A 22,300-nucleotide genomic window follows, 5' to 3' on the forward strand; every position below is an offset into this window, starting at 1 on the left:
ATGTCTTTGGGAGATTGGCTAAATGTGGGAAGACACAATCCAGTCTGTGTATCCCCATTTCCTAGGCAAAGAGTCCTGAACTATTTAACAGTAAAGACATATAGCTAAGGAAAAGCATGCAAGCCAGCAGCACATTTGCATCCTATTCTCTCTCCTCTTCACTGTGGATGTGGCCAGCTGTTTCAAGCTTTTGCTACAGTGATTTCCCTGGTAAGATGGACTGTAACTTGATGGATGTAATTTAATGTAATATGATAGAATTATGTGCCAATAAACTCTGTTATCCCCTAAGATGCTTTTTGTTAGGGTACTTTATCAAAGTGAAAGAAAAGAAACTAGAATGCTTGTCTGCTTGGGACATTTCCATTCTTTTCTATCTCAGCTCCAGCCCCTCTAATGAGCATTTTGCTTAGATTCAGTTATTCTTGTTGTCAGTTGCAAACTAAGATTTCTACATTGCCTCACCACAAGTATCTCATAGCACATTGCACATGTATAAATGTCCATCTCTTTGTGAAAGTTCTCTCTCTCTCTCTCTCTCTCTCTCTCTCTCTCTCTCTCTCTCTCTCTCTCCCTCTCTCCTCTCGTTACTAGAGGGTAATATTGTTTCTGGAAGGAGGATACATGGGTTCATGCATGTAGTATAGGAAGGACAATTACCATTTAGGGGCGAATCCCACTCAGAACACTTTCTGTACATTAATTTCAGATCCAATGTGTAGATACTGGCCATCTATTCTCTAGGCTGCAATATTTTCAAGTCATAGTTGCTAAGTGCATGCTGAGTAAACTTAAACACAGACAAGAAATAAAAAGGGGTAGGAGCTGCCTGTGATTGAGATATTCCTGTGTCCTGAACTTGAGTGAGCACAAAAGTTTGGAATTAATCTTAGCATCCCAGTACACAACAACTAAAACTTGAAATAATATGAAAACCAGGTTTATAAAACTTATAATGGGGCTGGTGAGATAGCTCATTAGGTAGAGTGTTGGCTTTACAGCATGAGGACCCCTGTTTGGTTCCCAGAACCTATGTAAAAAGTCAGGTGTTGGTGTGACCTGAGAATCTTTGTCCCTGGGAAGCAGAGACTGGGGCCTCCCTAGGGCTCACTGGCCAGCCAGTTTAGGCTCAATTAAGTGCCATCTCAAAATCCACAATGGATGATGCCTAAGAAATGACACCTGAAATTTTCTTCTGGTCTTCAAATGCTCACTCACACTTCTGTATGCATACATATAAACATGTGTTCACACAAATCTATACCCACACACATGCAAAATTTTGCTATATACAAAATATGTATACACATACATACTCACATGAACTCATAGCCAGCCATTCCAGGGTTTTAATTCAAAACTCCTTAGTTGAGTCAGTTGAGGTATACAGTCTTAGGTCTCAAGACTTGTTAAAAAGAAAAAATTAAAAGGCAAACCTGAAGTTCAGAGAGGTTGGGGAGATTTTAATTCTAGCTTGAGCTAGATAGTGAGACCCATATTCAAACAAACCAACAAGTAAAAATAAGAGCTACAAGAGCATAATTAATTTTCCATTTTATACTATATCCTATGACCTCTACTCTTAAGGTCATTACCATAGATAGAGCTGTAACTCAAGACTTCATCTATAGAGCAGGGAATGAATCGAGCCAAGCACAATGTGCATTTGTTTCAGACTGTATTGCTCAGGTAGAAGCTGTGTTGTTTGGAAAAATAGAGCCTTTTCTTTTTGGTTTTTCGAGACAGGGTTTCTCTGTGTAGCTTTGGAGCCTATCGTGGCACTCGCTCTGGAGACCAGGCTGGCCTTGAACTCACAGAGATCTGCCTGCCTCTGCCTCCCGAGTGCTGGGATTAAATCATGCGCCACCAACACCCGGCATGCCTTTTATCTGGAATGAACCCTCAGTACTTGTGACTGCAGTGTTCTTTTTGTATGTCACATCCAATGAAAGTGGCATGGGTCCTTGCTTAACCTCGTTACCTCATTCTGACTATAATATGAGGTCACCGAGTGAGCTCTGACATTTCATTCCAAGAAATGATCTGCACATTGAGGAACTCATTGAGCAATGCATAAACTCTTCTCAGCATCCAAGTGCTCTGTTTTAGTGAAACGCCATTCCCTCCAAGGTGATAGGAATGGCATGGTTCTCATTGCTGAGTGCCAGTGAACTGACATAAAGACCAGGGAATCCTAGATCAGGCCAATCCTGCAGCAGCTACTGACCTGAATGAAGACAACAGAACTCTACCTCTCTGAACTTCAGGTGTGCCTTTTAATTTTTGACTTTTAACAAGTCTGTTTTATTTTATTTTAATGTGTGTGTGTGTGTGTGTGTGTGTGTGTGTGTGTGTGTGTGTGTGTGTGTATTTTGTGTGTGTGTGTGTGATGTAGGTACAGCTGTATTTGTAGGATGCACAAACATGGTCATATGCAGTGGCCAAAGGGTGATGTTATTGTCCTGTTCTATAATGCTTTACTCTATATCCTTGAGACACTGAGCCTGAGCTAGGCTGCTGCCCAGAAAGCCCCGGAAATGCTTCTGTCAGCTCTCCTCACAGTATGTGTGTCACTAGATAATAACAAGGCATGCTAAGCCTTTTACACAGGTGATGAGGATTCAAATTCTTGTCCTCACGCTTGCATAGAAAGGGCTCTCACCCCTGAGTCATTTCCCTAGCTCAATATTTTTTGGCCTTTCTAACCTGTGAAATGGAGATTTTTGTAGCTTCCTGCCGACTTGTGTGGGTGCTTAGCAAAGTCATGGCCTTTCTCTTTCCTGTATTTCTTTGCAATGTTGAAACTCCATAAAGCTGTATAGGGGGTGATCCTGTGTCACACGCCTAGGCTGAGTCTGGGCTAAAATAAAAACTATGGTCTCATTGGTGGAAGTTGTATAAAATCAGCAAGGGGAAACTCCCAAGGTGACCATTGCATCCACTGCCTTAGGTCTTCAGCTCCATAAAGAATAGCACTGTTTGCCATTGTTCTCTCCTAATTCTGGACAGGCTTCTTCTTAGTTTTTGATGACAAGTGACCTGAACTTATATGTAGAAACTATGTAGGTATTTTATTTTACTTTTTGAGACAAAGTCTCTGGTAGCCCCAGCCTGGCTTCAAACTTAATATAAAGCTAAAGGTGGTGTTGAACTTCTGAGATTTCAGCTATGCAAAATAATGCCTAGTTTATGGAGTGAGAGGAACCAAACCCACAGCTGTGCACCTGTCAGCCAAGCACTCTGCCAAGTGAGTCATATTTCTATGCCTCCTTGTGTAATTTTGAAGTGAATATGTAGATGAAAATTTGTAGCTACATTTAAGGCTTCCTTGTTACCATAATTTTGCATTAAGTTAGAAAAAGGAGTATTTTTATTATTTCCCTTGGTGTCTGACTTGTTCATTAAGAGATGTGCAAATATAAAGTCCTTGATTAGCCATAGAAGAGTCAATCTCAAGTTATAGTGGATTAAAAATATCCTTGAATTATGCTCAATCGTCTTAAAATCTGTATATCTCATTTTAAGAAATAAGATATTTCTGTTTTCCAAGCTTGCAACTCCTAGGCTCAAATAATATTCCTGCCTCAGTCTCCTGAGTAGCCAGGACTACTGGAGTATGCAATCAGGCTTCTTTTGTAAAGACTTGTGTTTGCACGTGAGGAGATGCACATGTGTGAAGTTGTTTAAGCATACAAGTGTGAGATAATCATAGATCATAGATCAAACTCTACTGTTGTTGCTTACATGCTGTCCTGGTAGTTTTTCAAGACCAGGTCTCTCTCTGGGACCTGAAGTATACAGATTGGCTGGGCTGCCTGCCAGAGAGCCCCAGGGATCTTCCTACTTCTGCCTGTTCACCCTGGGATTACAAACATGTACCACCACGCCTGCATTTTTGGCTTCTCTTTTAGAAAAAGAGCCACAGTTGCCCTTGTGAGCTCTCATGCTCTTACTCTTAGTTGCTTCTCAGTTGACATTGAAGAGGCAGCATGCTTTCCAAGTATCCCTGGGTCCCTAGCTTGCAAGGACTCTGTAACAGATGGAGATCAGTAAACAAAGTGAAGCAAAACATGCTCTCCATGCACCAAGGCAAAGTAGTAATGAAAGGTGGGGCAGCAGGGACTCAGAGCTCTGGCTTGTGCAGCATGTTGAACAAGAGAAAACCAGTTTTAGAGGCAAAAATGGCAAAGACCTATTTCTGTAGACTTACAGAAAGCAAGTATTTGGGAAGAAAATAATGTATTAAGGTTCTCTTTTTTAATAGCTTTCTTGGGAGGCATGTGTGAGCTGATAGGAGATGTTTTGGGAGAAGGAGTTATGTTCTTCTGGTAGGGATGAGGGTGGTGTAGATCAGCTTTTCAGATGAGTGCTCTAATTTCAGACAATCAGTGGAGAGAGCTTGTAACATGGGTAATAAAAGACCCAGAGATAGAAATTGGGGTTCAAGCTTCAAGCTGAAGTACAGAGAAGCAAAGCAGCCAAGCCAGTTGGTCTTATCTTTACCCTGCTGAAATGGCAATCCTGTCTCCATGAATCCTTAGAGGCAAAAGGTCTGGATTCCTGTCTCTTCCTCCTTATATTCCCTACTCCACCAAGCCATGTCACTCCTGTCTCCACACCCCTAGTGCTGGGAATAAAGGCCTGTGATCCCAGGTACTTAGATCAAACATATGAGCTCTGTTACTCTTGTGTTACCCATGGTAGCCTTGAACTCAGAGAGATCCATCTGCTTGTCTCCTAAATCCTGTGATTAAAGGTGTGCACCATCATTGCCTAGCTTCTACAGATAACTAGTGTGGCTGGCTTTCGTTTTCTGATACTTCAGGAAAACTTTATTAAATTATAAATAATGTATCACCACAGGAGATAGCTTCACTGGGAGTGTATTTTTAGTTGTCTATTATGGTGTGTATATAATAGTTACATATGATTTTTCAGGTGTGTGCACATGAATGTGTAGATCAGAGAATAATCATTCTTCAAGTGTTGTCCACCTTGATTTTTGAGGTGACATCTTTCAGGGATCTGGGTAGCCTAGCTAGTCAGAGAGCCCCAGAAATTTTCTTATTTCTACCTTTCCAGTTCCAACATTCCAAGTGAATGCCATAATTACCAGCAACTTTATTTTATTTTTTATGGTTTAGGGGATTGGACTCAGCGGCTCAAACTTTCAAGGAAATTATTTTATGGATGGAGCTATCTCCTAAACCTCCTAAAGTTTTTAATATGATTCTGTTGTTATTTATTTTGTTTGGTTTATTTGTTTTTCCTTAAATACCACCACAAGCGCAGGCGTGCGCACACATACACACACACACACACACACACACACACACACACACACACCAGTATTAAATGGCTTGTTTTAAAGTGACATAGTCTGGTCTTTAATGGCCTTTTCTGCCTCTGAGAAGGCCACGTCTTTATCAGCTATCATGATGTTAAATTCAGAGCTGTCAGCCTCCAAAAGGTCCTTTATAAAAATGCAAGAAAGGGCAAAAATGATTAGCCAGACCAGGGTCTTCTTATAGGATGAGTTGGAGAGTGAGCTTCATGGACAGAGTCCCTATGGCTGCTTTTGGTAAGGTAAACTCCCTGGAAACACAAAGATTAAGATGACAAAAGGAAAAAACAAAAACAAAAAAACCAAGCAAACAAACAAAAAGATGACAAAAAGATGAAAAACCAAAAGCAGACATGGCATCTGGGATTTATTTGGAGTAGAGGATATTGGTAGCAAAATTTTCAGCACCTGACAAGGAAAAGCAAGTTGTGGAAAGGTAAACTGGAGTTTGGTTTATTTGTTTTCTTTTTAAATTAAATTAGAAACAATATTATTTTACATATTAATCCCAGTTCCTCCCTGACCCCACTAAACCAGGGAGGGCATGGCCTTCCATGGGGGATCATCAAAGTCTGTCACCTCATTTGGGGCATGGTCTAGGCCCTCCACCCAACCACCCTCTCCCCACCCCCGCTGTGTGTGTCTAGGCTGAGAGAGTATCCCTCTATGGGAAATGGGCTCCCAAAGTCCATTCATACACTAGGGATAAGTAGTATTCCACTACCAGAGGCCCCATAGATTACCCAGGCCTTCTAGCTGACACCCGCATTCAGGGGGCCTGGTTCGGTCCTATGCTTGTTTCCCAGCTGTCAGTCAGGGGGCCAAAGCATTTTCACTTATTTTTATTTGTATGTGCATGTGTGTGTGCCTGCTTGTCTCTATGTGTACCATGCATACATAGGTAGCCACAGGCCAGAGGGGATGTATGAATCCCTGGAACTCTAGTTCCAGGACTTGTGAGCTGTTCATTGTGCTACTGGGAATGGAACCCAGGATCTCTGCGGAGCAGCATACATACTCAGTGGCTGAGGCTCCCTCCAGTTCCAACAGAATCATTGTAAGCTATTTCTGAGAGCAGCATTTTTAGTCTGATGACCGGTCACCTTGGGAATCATGGTTTTCAGGACTGTGGTAAGCTTGGGGACTGCTCATTGATGTAGTTAGTGGAACACTGTCATTGAAGCTATGCCAACTGATATTCACCTGAGCCCATCATAAATATAAGGTGCCTCTTCTTGCATGTTCCTAATGGGATGGACTTCATTAAACAGTTTTTACTCTCTATGTTTGCATATTCACTTTTTAGTCATAGCATATTATTAATATTGCTTACTGTGATTTCAAGGTTTGATTTACTTCATTGCAGAATGATAGGTTGTCCTGTTTATCACAGATACATAAGTCTCTGCACTTGTATGTAGTGACTGCTGTATATAGTATATAGTGATTGCTGTATATACTATATAGGGACTGCTGTACATAGTATATAGGGACTGCTGCTGTACATAGTATATAGTGACTGCTGTGTATAGTATATAGTGAATGCTTTCAATAGTATATAGTGACTGGTGTTTATAATGACTGCCATATATACTATATAAGGATTGCTGTTCATAGTAAATAGTGAATGCTGTACATAGTATATAGTGATTGCTGCCAGAGACCACCTTTAATAGCTGGGTTCAAAGAAGACTGTGTAGTATAGATGAGGTTTGGGTAGAGGTGAAGCTGGAAGAAGGTACCAGTCTTGGCATTTCCAACTCACCAGAAGTCACCTGGCAGGCACACTGTTAAGTGCATACATACCATCAGAACCAGCGCTCTAATTCATTGTAGCCCAGGAGCCCAAATCTCTGGCTCCTTCTTTGTGCTCTAATATTGCAACCTGACATTTTGCCATGTCTTCTGAGTTCATTCTGTGGCCAGGAACATCAAAAACTGTGTTTTCTTCAATGCAATCCACTAACAGTCTTTTAACTGAGTTTTGTGATTCTCATTAATTTCAATATTATTTTTACTCTCTTTGTTTAAACAATCCCAAGTCAAATTCTCAAAAATCTATTGCACTGGGGGTTTGAAAGCCCCAATTAAATAAATGGCTGCTAAATAATATGCTCCACAAGAATTTACTTAGTTACTAGACTTAATTTGATCTTATTTGTGTCTACAGAAAGCATGAGTACATCTGTAATTAATTGTAATCATGTGGCAAATACACTATCACCCAGCACATCACAGGGAAAAAGAGACATAGGATTGGAATACTTTTAATTATTTCTTTTATTTTTGAGATTATGACTTCATCATTTACCTTGTTACTTTTCTCCCTCAAAACCTTTCCATATACCCTCTTTGTTCTCCTTTTAATTTATGTCCTCTTTTTAAATTAACTATTGTTATGAACATATATGTATAGGTATAGGTATAGGTATATGCATATGCATATGTATATATATATAGAGCAGAATACAGGCAACCATAGGCAGCTAAGAAGAATTGAAATGTTTTTAAGGCATTAAAAACATGTACTGAGAAGCTAAAGAGACAGTTGCCTGGGTAAAGAGCTTAACATGTGTGCATGAACAGCTGAGTTATTATTCCCAGCAGCCACCACCAAGAGTCAGGAATAGTGGCATGTACTTACAATCTCAGTGCTTGAGGGGGGGCAGAGAGAGGTGATCTCTGGGACTCAGTGACCAGCCAGTTCAGTCAAATTGGTTGAGCTTCAGGTTCAATCTCAAAAACCAGGGTTCAAAAGCTGATTATATTTTTCAGGGAATTAAGGTGCCTGCCAACAAATCTGAAAATCCGAGTATCATCCCCAGAACCCACAAAAAATGAAGGAGGCCACCAACCCCAGCACGTTTTCCGAAGACCCTATATGTACTCCACTGACATGAGCACATCAAATTTAAAAGGGGGTAGGCAACAAGTAGAGTGATTGAGAAAGACACCTGATGCCAATGTCTGGGTATTGCATGCACACATGAACACACACACACACACACACACACACACACACACACACACACACACACACACACACACGCACACGCAAACAAATACACACACACACAAACACACACACACACACACACACACACACACGCAGGCACACACAATCATGTACTGTGTTCCATATTTGTTTTCTTAGTTTTAAGGTAGGAATATAAATGCCAAAGCTGCAAAACTATAGCTCTAACCTTGGTACTTGAAAAGGTGAGGTCTAAATAAAACTATGTCGCTGTTTGAATACTATCATTATCTCTAATGAGAGAGAACATCACAAGGACGTTTCAAATTGTACCTTAGGCAATAAATTATCTGCCAGAACTGTACTCAGACACTTTCTCTCAGATATGAAAACATGGATCTCTCTTCTCTGTCTGGTCACATCACACATCTGCTCTGTGTAAAAATTTATCCTGAAGAGTCCTGGTGTGTCTACTATAGTCCTTGTCACTGGGGAGTGCAGTGCTTTGCATAAATTCCTCATAGTAAGCCTTCAACAGCAATGCTCACTTTACTGGTTATGTTTTTAGTAAAGACAAACCTTTGGCACCTCCAAAGCATCTTTGTGTGCATAAGAGTGTGTGTATGTGTTCATGTCTGTACATGTGTGTGCATGTGTGTAGAGAGGACAACATTCACTGTCATTCCTCAGTCACCATCCACCTTGTCTTTGGAGACACTTGAATGGAACACATTAAGTAGGTTTGGCTAGTTGGTCAGGATCCATAGCACTTCCTGTCTGCAGTCCCCCTTGCCCAGATTACAAGCATGTTTCACCAGCCCTGGCTTTTTACCTGGATTCTGTGCAGTTGAAGTCATATCATTTTCATTATACAGTAAGCACTTTGTATGTAAAGCTACCTCCCCAGTCAATTTAGAAACAGAAAAAATGTATATACTGAAGGATTAACACCTACACTGACAGGGACAGTAAGGACATCTGATAACATTTATTGAAGAATCAGAGGGTTTCCTAGAAGGAGAAGGGAATTTAGGTTGTATCAGTACAATGGTTGTCTGTTTACTTGATACAGGGTTTTTCTCTGTAACCTAGATCTGCCTCATATTCATGGATACCCTCCTGCCTCAGCTCTGGTGTGTCATCATATGCCACTTTCCCCAACTTTTTTTAATTGCCAAAAATATCATTTTCAGAAATAATAAGTACCTTCATTTTCATTGTATTTATTTGCATTTGTTTTTCTAAATCCCCTCCTACATTTCAGTATTCATTTTTATAGACTGTCTTGCATCTTTACTTTTAACTAGGAAAAAATTGGAAACATTGCTAGAGGTAAAGTAGGAGCTAGTCAGGCTCCACTTATCCCCAGTGTCAGAGCCAATGAAAAGCATGCTAAGGATTGCACACCAGGGAATATGTTCCAGGTGACCCCAGGCCTCTGAGAAAGAAGCACTAACATCCCAAAGCAGAGACATGCCTAGAGTTGACTCTGAAATACCTGATTCTACAAGGAGAGACAGACTGCATGTCTGTGGGTCTGTAAACTCCCCAATGTTTCAGATTCCAAAAGATGGCAAGTACTATTCTCACTTCCTCAAATACCTCATATTTCCAGGCTTAGAAGTATCAGTTAATTCAATGTGACTCTTCTCAACATTCCTGAGTATTCCCTGAGTCACAAGCTAGCAACGCTCCTTCCTCACTTTCTCTCAGTACTCAACACCCACCCCTTCTCACCAAAAAAGTCTTAAAGAACACATCTCTGTTGTTCTGAGTAATCTCAACTCCTTTCCTTTCACTTTGGGCTCCATCATGTTCTCTATTTGATTAAATAAATCTTGTGTCCTCATGGACAGTCTGCCTCCATGTCCTCTATCAAATTGTAGACTTTATATGAATGTTTTGTGATATCAGTGTTGGTTTTCCTATTTGACCTCTTATCATATTTTAACATTAACTTATTTACTTGTTTCTTTTATTCCTTCATTTTAAGTGTGTTTAATGGTTTTATTTTACTATTTCTGAATTTGCATCATTGCTAGGGTTATTGCCACTTCAAATTTACAAATAAGCTGACTCTTCTTTTCCCCCAAGCACATTCATGTTCTCACTGTTTAATATCTAAGTCTGTGATTCCCTTGTAATTTGATCCTAGTGCCCAGTGTATAACTGGGTGCAGGGTTACCTCTTTCCCTATTGCTTCTTAGTCATCTGAGCAACACCAAATAAGGACTCAGAAAAGGGGCCAGACCCAGCTGAACTTCATGTTGGGTCAGCTCATAGAGACTGCATCAGAAACACGAATTCTGTGAAGTATCTCAGTATAGGGACACTTATTCTTTCTATCTTCTAAGCATGGTTTAAAGTTAATTCAGATCCAAGGCCATGTAGACGAGGCGACATGGCACAACTACAGTGTTAAGTTCCACCCAGGCTAGATGTGTGGAAAAATCGCCTTTTTTTGTTGTTTGATTGAGTTTGTGTTTTCGAAATAGGGTCTTAACCTTAGCCTTGGTTGGCTCTGAGTTCCCTATGTAGAACAGTCTGGCTTCAAACTAATGGAGCTCTGCTTCTTAATGGACCTTGATTACTGTTCTAATAACCCCTCTGAAGAGAAGCTGGCATCTCTGCCCACAGGCAATAATAAGGCTACCCAGAGGCACAAAGACATACCTGGCTTCTAGCCATAGAAGAAATTAGATATTTTTCTTTGGGGTCTTTTTACCCAAAAACGTCTTAGCTAATTTTCACTTCATGTATTACATACCTGTGTCAGAAAATTCAACAAAATCTGTGGTCTGGCCAGGTGGTGGTTGCACACACCTTTAATCCCATCACACGGGAGGCAGATCTCTGTGAGTTTGAGGCCAGCCTGGTCTACAGAGCTAGTTCCAGGATAGGTTCCAAAGCAATACAGAGAAACCCTGTCTCAAAACAAGAACAACAACAACAAAAACAAACAAACAAACAACAAACAAACAAACAAACAAAAAATCTGTGGTCCGTAAGAATGTCCCCTGTGTGCTGTCCTGTCTGAAAAGACATTGTAAGTGCATTTCTATGCATTTGTAGTCTCCTGTCACATATCCCTTGGGGCATGCTAAATTAAACTTATGCAGAAAAAGGAATACGGTAATGTAAGTCATGCTTGACCTAATTTGACACAACTAAATTAAAGTTTCAACAATAATTTAAATTCACAATGGCAATAAAGAATTGAACACAAAGTAAACACACACTCAGAGAAAAACAACAACAATGAAAAAAAAAACTTGGTTGGTAATGGTGTACACCTTTGATCTTAGCTTTCTGGAGAGAGGAAGAGGCAGGTGGATATCTGTTAGTTCCAGGCCAGCCTAGTCTACAGAGCTAGTTCCAGAAGGACCAGGGCTACAAAGAGAAAGTAGTCTCTTGTAAAACCAAACAAACAAAACCAAGATAGTAAAACAAAACAAAAAAGCAAGCACTGGAAATAAGAACAAGAAAAATTTGAAGGGTTTAGAGTGCACAGATGAAAGGAAGAGAGAAAGTAGCAGATCTGAAGAGTTGAATCCATATAGAGAAGCAGCGGGTCCTGAGGCTGGAGAGATAGTTCAATGGGAACTATTATACCTGCCATGAAGGACTGGACTTAAATACCCAGGACCCACATAAAAGCCAGTGTTCCTACACTGGACTGTCAGAGGCCTGCTAAACTGTGACTTATTCAGTGGAAAACAACAGGGGACCCTGGATCAAACAAGGAGAAAGATGAGAACAGATACCTGAGGTTGTTATATGACCTCCATATGCAAATCTTGGGATACTGTGATGGTTAGATTTTGTCAACTGGACCCAAGCTAGAGTCATCTGAATAGAGGGGGCTTCAGTTAAGAGAATGCCTGCATAAAAAGGTCTGAGTAGAACAAGAATTAGCAGAAGTATTTGATAGGTTATAGCTTAAGTAGAGTAGAAATTTGTATGTATTTTTTGTAGGAGACTAAAGAGGAACTGAATAACAAAGGCCACGATAATATTAACAGATTTTCCAGGTGACAATGTAACCATTTCACTTACTTTCTTTGGATCTCTGTGAGTTTGAGGCCAGCCTCGTCTCCAGAGCAAGTTCCAGGATAGGTTCCAAAGCTACACAGAGAAACCCTGTCTCAAAACACAAAAAAGAGAAAGAAAAAAAGATTCTGCCCTGACTTCGCTAGATGGTGAACAACATGTTCAAGTTGAAGTAAACCCTTTCCTCCCAAAGTTGCTTTGGTTCTGGTGTTTTATCACAGCCACAGAAACCCTAACTAAGACATGCAGCACACTGGTGTGAAAAATGCAAACACATACATTGTGCACATGCATAAACACACACACACACATACTAGTTCAATCTAAGAAAAATTTACATTGCAAAATTATCTCAAGCATGTAGAAACTGCAGGTGGTACCCAGTTCTGCAAGTGGAGTTGAAGCTGTGAGTTTTATGAAAAACATAGCTCTGTCTGAAAACATAAAAGTAGATCACTAACCCCTCTTCAACCACTGTGAAGCTTTGCTTGCCTTTGTGGCATGCAGTAGAGGCTCCTAAAATATCTCAAGTATGAGAGGCATTTGGAGACCTCAAGATGAGCTGGAAGCCAGTATATGGCATAGTCCTGGCAACAAACAAAATGGCAGCTCAGGGGGATCTTATAGTTGACATTTTTTTGAGATTGTATCTTCCTATATATTCTGGTTGGATTTATACTATGTAAACCAAAGATGACCTAGAATTCATGGCTATTCTGCTACTTCTTACTCCCACAGGCTGGGATACATCCTTTTAGAACTTTTATTTTATTATTTAATTGAAACTAGGGAATTGAAACTAGGCTTCCTATGTGTATCCTAGGATGCCATCCTCTTGGGTATAAGAGCATCCTAGAACCATGGGATGAGTAGGATCATCTAACTTGACTTTGATCTTGAGATTTCAACCACTCTAGCCTGTGCATCCCTGCCAACTGTATGTAATTCTGCCCCAGCTGCACCTACCTGATCTTATGGTCAAAGGAGTTCCCACAGAATTTAGAGGCTGTCTTCTTTGGTGTTAAATTGAGACTTTCAGGTATGTCTGTGTTGGTTTGATCAGGAATGGCCTCCATTGCCTCATATTTGCCTGTTTGGTCATTAGAGAGGCACTACTAGGAGGTGTGGCCTTTTCAGAGTAGATGTGGGCTTGTTGGACAAACTGTGTTATAAGAGTTGCCATAGGGGGAGGACCTAGGCCCTGCCCCAAATGACTTGACAGATTTTGATGGGGGGAGAAGGAAATTAGATCATTTCTAATTTAAATAAAATATATAAAATAATTTCTATTTAAATAAAATGTATAAAACTGTTTCCAGTTTAAATAAAATTCATGAAGAAAAAAGATCTCTGAGGTAGAACTTTTCCATCAGACTCTCTCCTAATGAGGCCAGTGGCTTCTACCTCTGGAAGCCATCCATGACCTGTGAAGATGGTGGCCACTACATTTTAATAATCTAATCTTGGCTATCATTACCTCATTCCCTTGAACTATAAGTCAGACACAGCCCTTTCTCCTTCAAGTTGGTTTTGTCAGATATTTTGTTACAGCAATGAGAAAATTAACTAAGACAAGCATGAGTATCTGAATAACAGGAAGTATCCATCATGGAAATTACCTTAGGTGTGGTCAGCAAGGGTAAAATCACTTTTGCAAAGTAACACAGGTACTAATTTGTGGGCAAACTGCAAACACTTACCAGTTCATTTCTAGGGTTCATGGGTTATTTGTGTGTGTGTGTGTGTGTGTGTGTGTGTGTGTGTGTGTGTGTGTGTAATATTTACAATTTTATTTAGTGTATGTGTGTGTTTCTGTGACTATATTTTGTGATTGTGTGTGTACTGTAGAATAAATGTGGAGGTTAGAGGGGAAGCTGCAGCAGTTTGCTTTCTCCACCATGTAGGTACCAGGAATAGAACTCATGGCATCACGCTTACCTGCTAATGTCCTCACTGAGCTATCTCACTGATTCAGTGTTCTCCGAAGTTAGGTGAATGCTCAGATGCTGGCTGCTCTTTCCCTTTCATGCTCATGAAAAAACAATGGTGGCAACTTCTTTCATATGCTTGTCCTCCTATGAGTTTGGTGTGTTCCATGATGGCTACCCATACTAATTGACATTCACATGTGTGATGCACACCAAAGTGCTTTGCACAGATTCTGAAGATAATATTCTTCCAAAAGAGCACAGTGGAGATACAGGTTTTAGCAAGAATATATACAGCTTGTTGTGTTCAGTATAGGGCAAATGCCATGGCACTTTTATTTACCTCTGCTTCAGAAAGTGTACATGAATACAAGAGAAAGTTCCATGGATACAAGTATAACCTTGAATTCACTCCAAAAGTATGAAAATATTCCAACTCTCAGGCTTCAGGACTTGACTGGTAATGAATTATTTGAAGTGCTCCTCATACTTGATCATGATGAATGGTAGCTTCATATTCCTGGGATGGGGCATTAGTCACAGGGGCAGAAGTCAGCTAAGGTGACAAGCTTGTACTCTATCTTGAAGGATGTTAGGAGCCACTGAAGTGTTTTAAGCATGGCTAAGTGACAATTCAATGCACACATGCTGCTCTGAACTATGGGATTTTGTGTGAAGTATCAAATATAAATTTTTTATGCCTAAGATGGTTAATGTGTCTCTCAAGCCATCACCTTTACATTCTTCCAGATCAGTTAGTGTTGGTTTAATGAGATTAATATCTATCAAGTCTACAGCTTGATTAAAGATCCAAGTTATGTGACCCCTGTGACCTCTTCCTGTTCCTGTTCCTGAGTGAGCATGCATGGACCTCTGTGCCTGCCCTGGCCTGTAAGCTTGAGGACACAGACTGATGGTCTTATCTGTGTCTCTATCACTTGGTAAAACCATACTTGTTGACATACATCTATAAATTAGCACTTCTTAGGTGAAAATGGATTGAACTTGGATATAATATTCTATAAGTTAATTTCCTAAGTTTGGCATATATGATGTAAGAGAATGTCCATTTTGGCAGGAGGCTATTTCAGTTGTAAAGTGCTTGCTTTGCAAGCATGAGGACCAGAGTATATTCCATGGAACATGTAAAATCAGGCATGGTGTGCACATTTGTAAACATCATGTTGAAGGGTTGAGAGACCGATCCTTAAGGCTCACTGGCCAGGCATCCTATCCAAGTATGCAAGGAAAACAAAAAGTTGTGACTAGTAAGAAACAACCACTGGTGCTGACTATTGGTGTCACACACAAACACACAAATACATTTACTCACACACACACACACACACACACACACACACACACACACACACACCACGACAGTGTCTTCATATTTGATTGCTAAACAGATGTAACACTGTATGTGAATTTTAAATTCACTAGTCAAATATGTGTTGAACTCTGCTGCCATTTAGAGATAAGCCAAATGTCACATGACACACAGCCATAATTCTTAAATGTTCTTTAGCACATTCTAGAAGATAGACCAGTGTGTTTGGGAACCTAGCTTAGAACATTGTGGGGACATAGTGGAAGAATATAAATAAACAAAACCCAGGAACAGATAGGAGGGTGGATTTTAGGATGGATGTATCTTAGAGATGGGCTTAAAAGAATGAATGGATGAATTATAAAAGTAATTTTATGTGATGGTTATATTTTACTGCTAGCCTGACACAGCCTGGATCACCTGAGATGAGAGGATCAAGGAGGAATTGACTATTCTTGGTTGGTCTAATAAAATGTTTTCAGGGGATTGTCTTAATAAGTTAATTGGAGTGGGAAGACCCAGCCTACTTTGGACGACACCATTCTCTAAACAAGGTGTCCTTATTTTAGTTAGGTTCCTATTGTTATGATAAAGACCACAAGAAAAGGGCTCATTTCAGCTTACAGCTATATTTCATCATGAAGGGAAGTCTGGGAAGGAACTCAAGACATGAACCCAGAGGCAGGAAATGAAGCTATACCTCTTACTGTCTTGCTCACATGGCTTGTTCATCCTACTTTCTTATGCTACACAGGACAATATTCTGAGGGGTAGCATTGCCTCCAATGAGCTGCACCCTTCTACATCAATTGTTAACAAATAAAATGCCCTATAGAGTTCCCTCCACTGCAGTCATGTGGAGGCATTTTCACCACTGAGGTTCTGTTTTCCAAAATGACTCTAGCTGTTTCCAGTTGACAATAGCCCACCCAGTATAGTTTCTAAACCATTTGAGGAGAAATTAAGCAGTGTATAAGCAAGCCAGCCAGTAGACAAACATGCATTTGCTTCTAAGTGTATTTGGTTGTGAATGTGATATGATGAGCTGCCTCAAGTTCCTGCAACTGTGATTTCCCCCAGTGATAGACGGCAACTTAAAACTGTGATATAAAATAAGCCTTTTCTCCCATATGTTGCTTTCTTGTCAAGGTGTTTTATCACAACAGAAATGAAACTAAAATAGGGTGTAAGTCCATGAAGCACCAGAACCCCTGGCTGTAAAGGCTCTTGAGGCTGTACTGGAAGGGAAAGGAAGAAGCCTGAGGAGTAGGCTTAAGGATGAGCTACTGACACCTGCACATGGATATTAGGAGCCAAGTAAAGTTTGTCTTTCTGTCTTTCCAGCCATCTACGAGCAATCCTGTGAGGTGTACAGATACCGAGGGAACAAGGCTGGCTTCTTCTATGTGGACTCTGATGGCAGCGGGCCACTGGGACCTCTCCAGGTGTACTGCAATATCACTGGTAAGGGACGTGTTTTCCCAGCATGCTTAACTTGGGCAGCTGCTGGTATGAGATGACAAGGGACACACGAGTGAACAGAACCTTACAGGACTAGCTCCAGGGCTGTCTTGACAAATATTAGAAATTAGGTTAGTAATTTTCAAGAAAGAGTGCAGAGGGAGGTTGTTAAGGGTTGTGATATTATTCCCTGAAACAAGAATGAATCATCTACTGTCCTCTGTGGGTCATGTCAAGGTCACCTTCTCTGTTAAAACTCAACAACAAAAATAAAAGGAAGAAAGAACAAAGTACACAAACAAAAACAAGGCATGAAAGTCAGTGGGAAGTCCTGATTCACAAAGGGGAAAATTCATTCACAGATGGCTCTGTGGAATGTGTATCTGGTAAGTCCTACCTTTCTGAGCTTCAGTGGTTGACAATGAAATGGGAGCCAGATTACTACCAAGGAGCTGTGAAGACCATAGATAACCAGGTGTGTTAGAGCAGCAAGTAAGCCCTTACCTTAAAAGGGGAAAGAGATAGTTTATTCTGTAACCAAAAAAAGTGACCAACTTTGTCATGAGAACACGGATGTAGGTTACCAAAAATTCCATGTTCGATGTTTCATAGTGATTTATTGCAAATCAGGATACTTTTCTATATACTAGTCAACTGTCAGGTGGGAGGATTTCAGGAAAGCTAACTGTCTCTGTTCTGAGCCTCACATGCTGTCTGATGGATTTCTTAGACTTTGGGTTCATGAAGTATAGGTGTCACTTCATATATTTCAGAGACTTACAAGAATGTTACATTATGCACAGATATGAGTAATGAGTTACTGTTCAACAGGCCAAGATTTCCTAAGTTAAATGTGTACTGGATCTAAAACATTTTGACTTGTTCCTAATCACTAAAGTTCAAATCAATTAGATTTGCACAATATTCAATATAGGTACAGCTTCTTTTTCTGGGAATTGAAGTTCCCTTGCAAATCATCATCATTACCATCATCATCATCTTCATCAGGGAAAGTGTTTTTTATGGAATACCCTGAAAGCATGTAACTTTTTATAAATTAATTGCATAGGTCTAGAAATGGCATATGAGGTTGAGCAGGTAAGGGCCCTTGGTGCCAAGTCCAATGATCTGAGATTAATCCATGGAACCACATGGTAGGAGAAGAGAACTGACTTTGACAAGATTCCCACATGCTGTCCACTGATTTCCACAGATTCTCATTGGTACCCATGTGCCCTCCCCACAAGTAAAGTAAATATTTAAAAGTGGTATTATATGATTAATATATTCTATAGTATAATTTCACAGTGCCAAACATTAATGTAATAGGTTTTTAAGCATTTAGCTTTGCCAGTAGTCCTAATATGACTGTCAATAATTAGCACTTTTCTCTCTCTCTCTCTCTCTCTCTCTCTCTCTCTTTCTCTAACACACACACACACACACACACACACAGATTTTATTTCAAGCGCTGGTCTTCAGATATGCCAGATGCACCATATAATGATATATCATATCTCACTGAGTATTTGCTCTGCAGTCTTCTCTTCAGTAAGGCAGCATACCTGTAGATCTCTTTCTAGCCAGCTAGTGTCCAAGGCACTAAGGCCATGCAAAGAGATGGCACAGTGGCTGCCATGTGACAATAAACTTAGGAACACAGCCATGAGATGCTGTAGGCAGAATGCAGTGTAATCACTGCAAGAAGTGATGACAAATCATACTCAGCTGTTTTTTCCAACTGAAGGTAAGAACCGGACACTGGCCAATGAAAGAGCTCATATTTTACTGTTGTTGTGGGTTTTCTTGTTTCTTTTTTGTTTGTTTTCCATATTATTCCATCTAGTGAAGAGTGGCTGTATGCTAGGTACTTTGCAGTTGCCTTACAGCAGGAACAGAAATTGTGTTCTTTGTTTTCTTGGTTGTTGCTCCCTAGTACTACTCAACAACTTAGTCTAGGGCTGAGACTGTCAATGTGTCTTGGTTCTTTGTAAAAACATAACTCACACGTAGATTCTTAGTGAAGAAAAAAAATAAACGAATTCTATGCTACCCTGGTAAATTCTAATTCACTAAATATACTTGTCCTAAGATTTCTAAGGTGTTTATATGAAAATTCTCTCTGCTTCTTGCTTTTCAAAAAGAGGTATTTTGGTAAAAGACAAGACAAAGGAGACAAATGCCTACTGCTGAGTAACAGGAGTCACATATATCCAGGAGTTGTGGGATGGCTGCCAACTACTGAGCTCAGACATTTCAGGGAGTTTATTTGGAACTTATAAATATTATCTGTTAACTCTACCAGGAAAACTCTAAGCAAATAAGCTTTTTAAAGAAATCTCCATCTTGTATAGAAGAAAGAGAATATCAGAATTTCATGACTTGCTGCAGGTAGCAAACCAAGCAGCTATCCACCCAGCTGGGACGATGACTGCCCTCTTGTCCAGTCATAATCCATACCCCTGAAACATTAGCCAGACACCCTATATTGCATATATTTTTACCTTAATCAGCTGATGTGGGATAATCCCGTATGCTGTGAATATGTATTCCTCTCATTGGCTAAATAAGAAGCTGCATTGGCCTATAGCAATGTGGAATAAGACTAGATAGGAAAGCCAAACTAAAAACAGGGAAGAGAAGGGTGTAGTTGGGAGAGACAAGTCAGCCACCAAAAAAAACAAGATACCAAGGACTTGTAAAGTCAAGGCTACATGGCAGAACTTAGATTAATAGAAATGTGTTAATTTAAATGTAAGAGCTAGTTAGTAATAAGCCTGAACTATAGGCCAACTTCATTGTAATTAATATATTTTTGTGTGCTAATTTGGAACCAGACAGTCAGGACAAAAGAAAAGTTCTGCCTCTGTTTACAGTCAACATTTTCATTTTTGGTTACAAAATTAATAAATGCTTATTATTGAAAATTTTAAGAATGGAGAAACCTATAAAGAAATCCTAAAACAAATCAGAATCCAAAATCAAGATATTAAGTTACTAAATTCTTAGAACTGTAAAGATTTTTTCTATAAATGGATTTGTGCATTTAAACACAATATACATTTAAAGCCCGTATTTGTATTTAATGTTCCATTAAAACATGTTTTGATATTAAAATGTGTATATTACAATAGTGCAAAACATTAAACTCTCCAAAATAATACAAGAATAAGAACATTGAAGGCTTTATTCATTCTGACCTGTGTTTCTGAAGCCTGTCTCTCCTGGGGCATATTGTTGGATAGTTTATCCAATCATAGCTAAAGAAGAACATGTAGTTGATCATATAGCTTCCTGATTTGGTGCTGTAGTCCTGGAGGAATTAGACCTTGGGACCTGTGTCCTGATGATACTAGAGAAATCCGGATTTCCCTCTTGGGGTTCCTAGTTTCATTAATTAATTGAAGAATTTAAGAATAAGACAAAAGGGAAAAATAAGAGAGTTTTATTATAGCTGATAAGAAAACCATCTCATGTCAGGGAAAAGGTGTACATCTTAACAGCTACCCAGAGAAGGAAAATGATGAAGAAAGGGAAAAGTGTGATTCTTGAATTAAGGAATCATAGAAATCAGTTATGTTGTGACAAAGAGCAATATGGGAGGGGAACCTTATAGAAAGGGTGAGGACAGCCCCATTTCTTTCTTTCTCCTTTATTCTATTCTAATTTATGTGATGTATGTTAGACTGAAGCCCTTTCCCTTTAAATCCATAGCAGTTTGTTGCTGAGGAAACAGCCTTACTATCCAGTTTAACTAGCTATGGCCCCTTCTTAGGATTTACAGCTTCTACTCTAAATCCAGGAAACATGCTCCCCTTTCCCTCCTATACTTGCTTCACTGCCCAGCTTTTCCCAATGCTTTTTCATCTCCAAACATAGAAGTGGAATATGTTTTGGAGTTGCACTGGAGTTTGAATCCAAATGCTTGGACATTATAGTCATTTAACCTTGGACAAGTTATTTAATCAGTCTACATTTGGTTTCTTTGTCAGAAAAGTAACGATGATAAAAGTGGTTGTCTTTTCAGATAAATGTGAAAATCTCAGTATATAGGCTGAAGTGGTTACTTCTCTCGTTGCTGTGAGAAAATACCAGACAAAACAGCTTGAGGAGAAAAGGATGTGTTTGACTCACAATTTAAAGATCCAGGCCATCATGGGGGTGAGGGAGCATGGCAACAGGAACATGAGGCAGCTGGCCTCATTATATCCATATGCAGGAAGCAGAGAGAGGTGGACACTGACACCCTTCTTGCTTTATTCATTCTATTCACTCTGGGACCTCAGCCCAGTGAATAGTGTCATCCATGCTTAAGAGGCTTTTCTCCTACCAAATTCAATATAAAAAGCCCCCATAAGATGTGTTCAGAGTCCTAGATGAGTCTATAACCTGCCAGGCTTGCAGTTAGTATTAACCTTTGCACACATGAAATCCCAATTCCAGGCAGTCTTTCAAGAGTGGTTTGATGTTATATAGTGATTGAAAAATTAACCTTCACTTATGCTACAATTGTCTGCATGATGAAGAGTTATATGTCTATCCTCACCATAAGAGATAAAATAGCACTCTTTACCTGTTCTATATGGCCATGCTATTTCCAAGACTTTAGGACTCTGTGGAGGAGGTTTTCTAAAACACACATGTAATAGGGAGAAACACATTTAGAAGAATATGAATCTCTGACCACATTTTCCTTAGAACTCAGATTGCATTCAGTTTGTGTTCTTTTTAAACATTTTCCTTAGGTATCAGTTTGTAAACAGTTTCTGCGTTTTTAAAGGGTAACAGACACTTGGATACCTATTAAAATATGTTTATTTCCCAGCTGTACAATTTTTCTGTTGTTTAGTAAATTCCACAGTTATGTGCAAAATTGTGTAAAGTCACTTGTAAAACACATTCCCTTCCTGTCTTGATAGAACCAATGTCAAGTTCACATATTTAGGGCCATAGACAAGAATTACAGGGAATTTTCAGAAAATGCTTAGACAAATCTCTAACCGAAGCTTGTTTTCCATTCTCAGATAATTTCTAATCCATTTCCAAGCCACCTTTATAGTCTCCCAATTTTATACCCTGGCTATTATGATGCTCCAATTCTCTCAGCTTTGACAGCAGCTTCTGTTTTCATTAAAACTCATCAAAGCATGCATAATGGAGTAGGTAGAGGATTGTGATTGAGGTCTCTTCAATATTTCTAGCCATAATTGTGA

At 39.7% G+C, this 22,300-nt stretch overlaps 1 protein-coding gene across 3 annotated transcripts in view; it reads left to right on the forward strand.

Annotated features, from left to right (window-relative positions):
- Cntnap5 (contactin associated protein family member 5) overlaps window positions 1-22,300 on the forward strand; it is an 897,862-nt gene that overhangs the window by 562,410 nt on the left and 313,152 nt on the right. For all 3 annotated transcript variants that reach the window (XM_035445443.1, XM_035445444.1, XM_035445445.1), the window contains exon 12: window positions 16,971-17,090. In XM_035445443.1, coding sequence (XP_035301334.1) covers window positions 16,971-17,090 — 120 coding nt within the window. The remainder of the gene's footprint in view (window positions 1-16,970; window positions 17,091-22,300) is intronic.

Source organism: Cricetulus griseus, chromosome 5, assembly GCF_003668045.3.
Source record: "Cricetulus griseus strain 17A/GY chromosome 5, alternate assembly CriGri-PICRH-1.0, whole genome shotgun sequence".
NCBI lineage: Eukaryota > Metazoa > Chordata > Mammalia > Rodentia > Cricetidae > Cricetulus > Cricetulus griseus.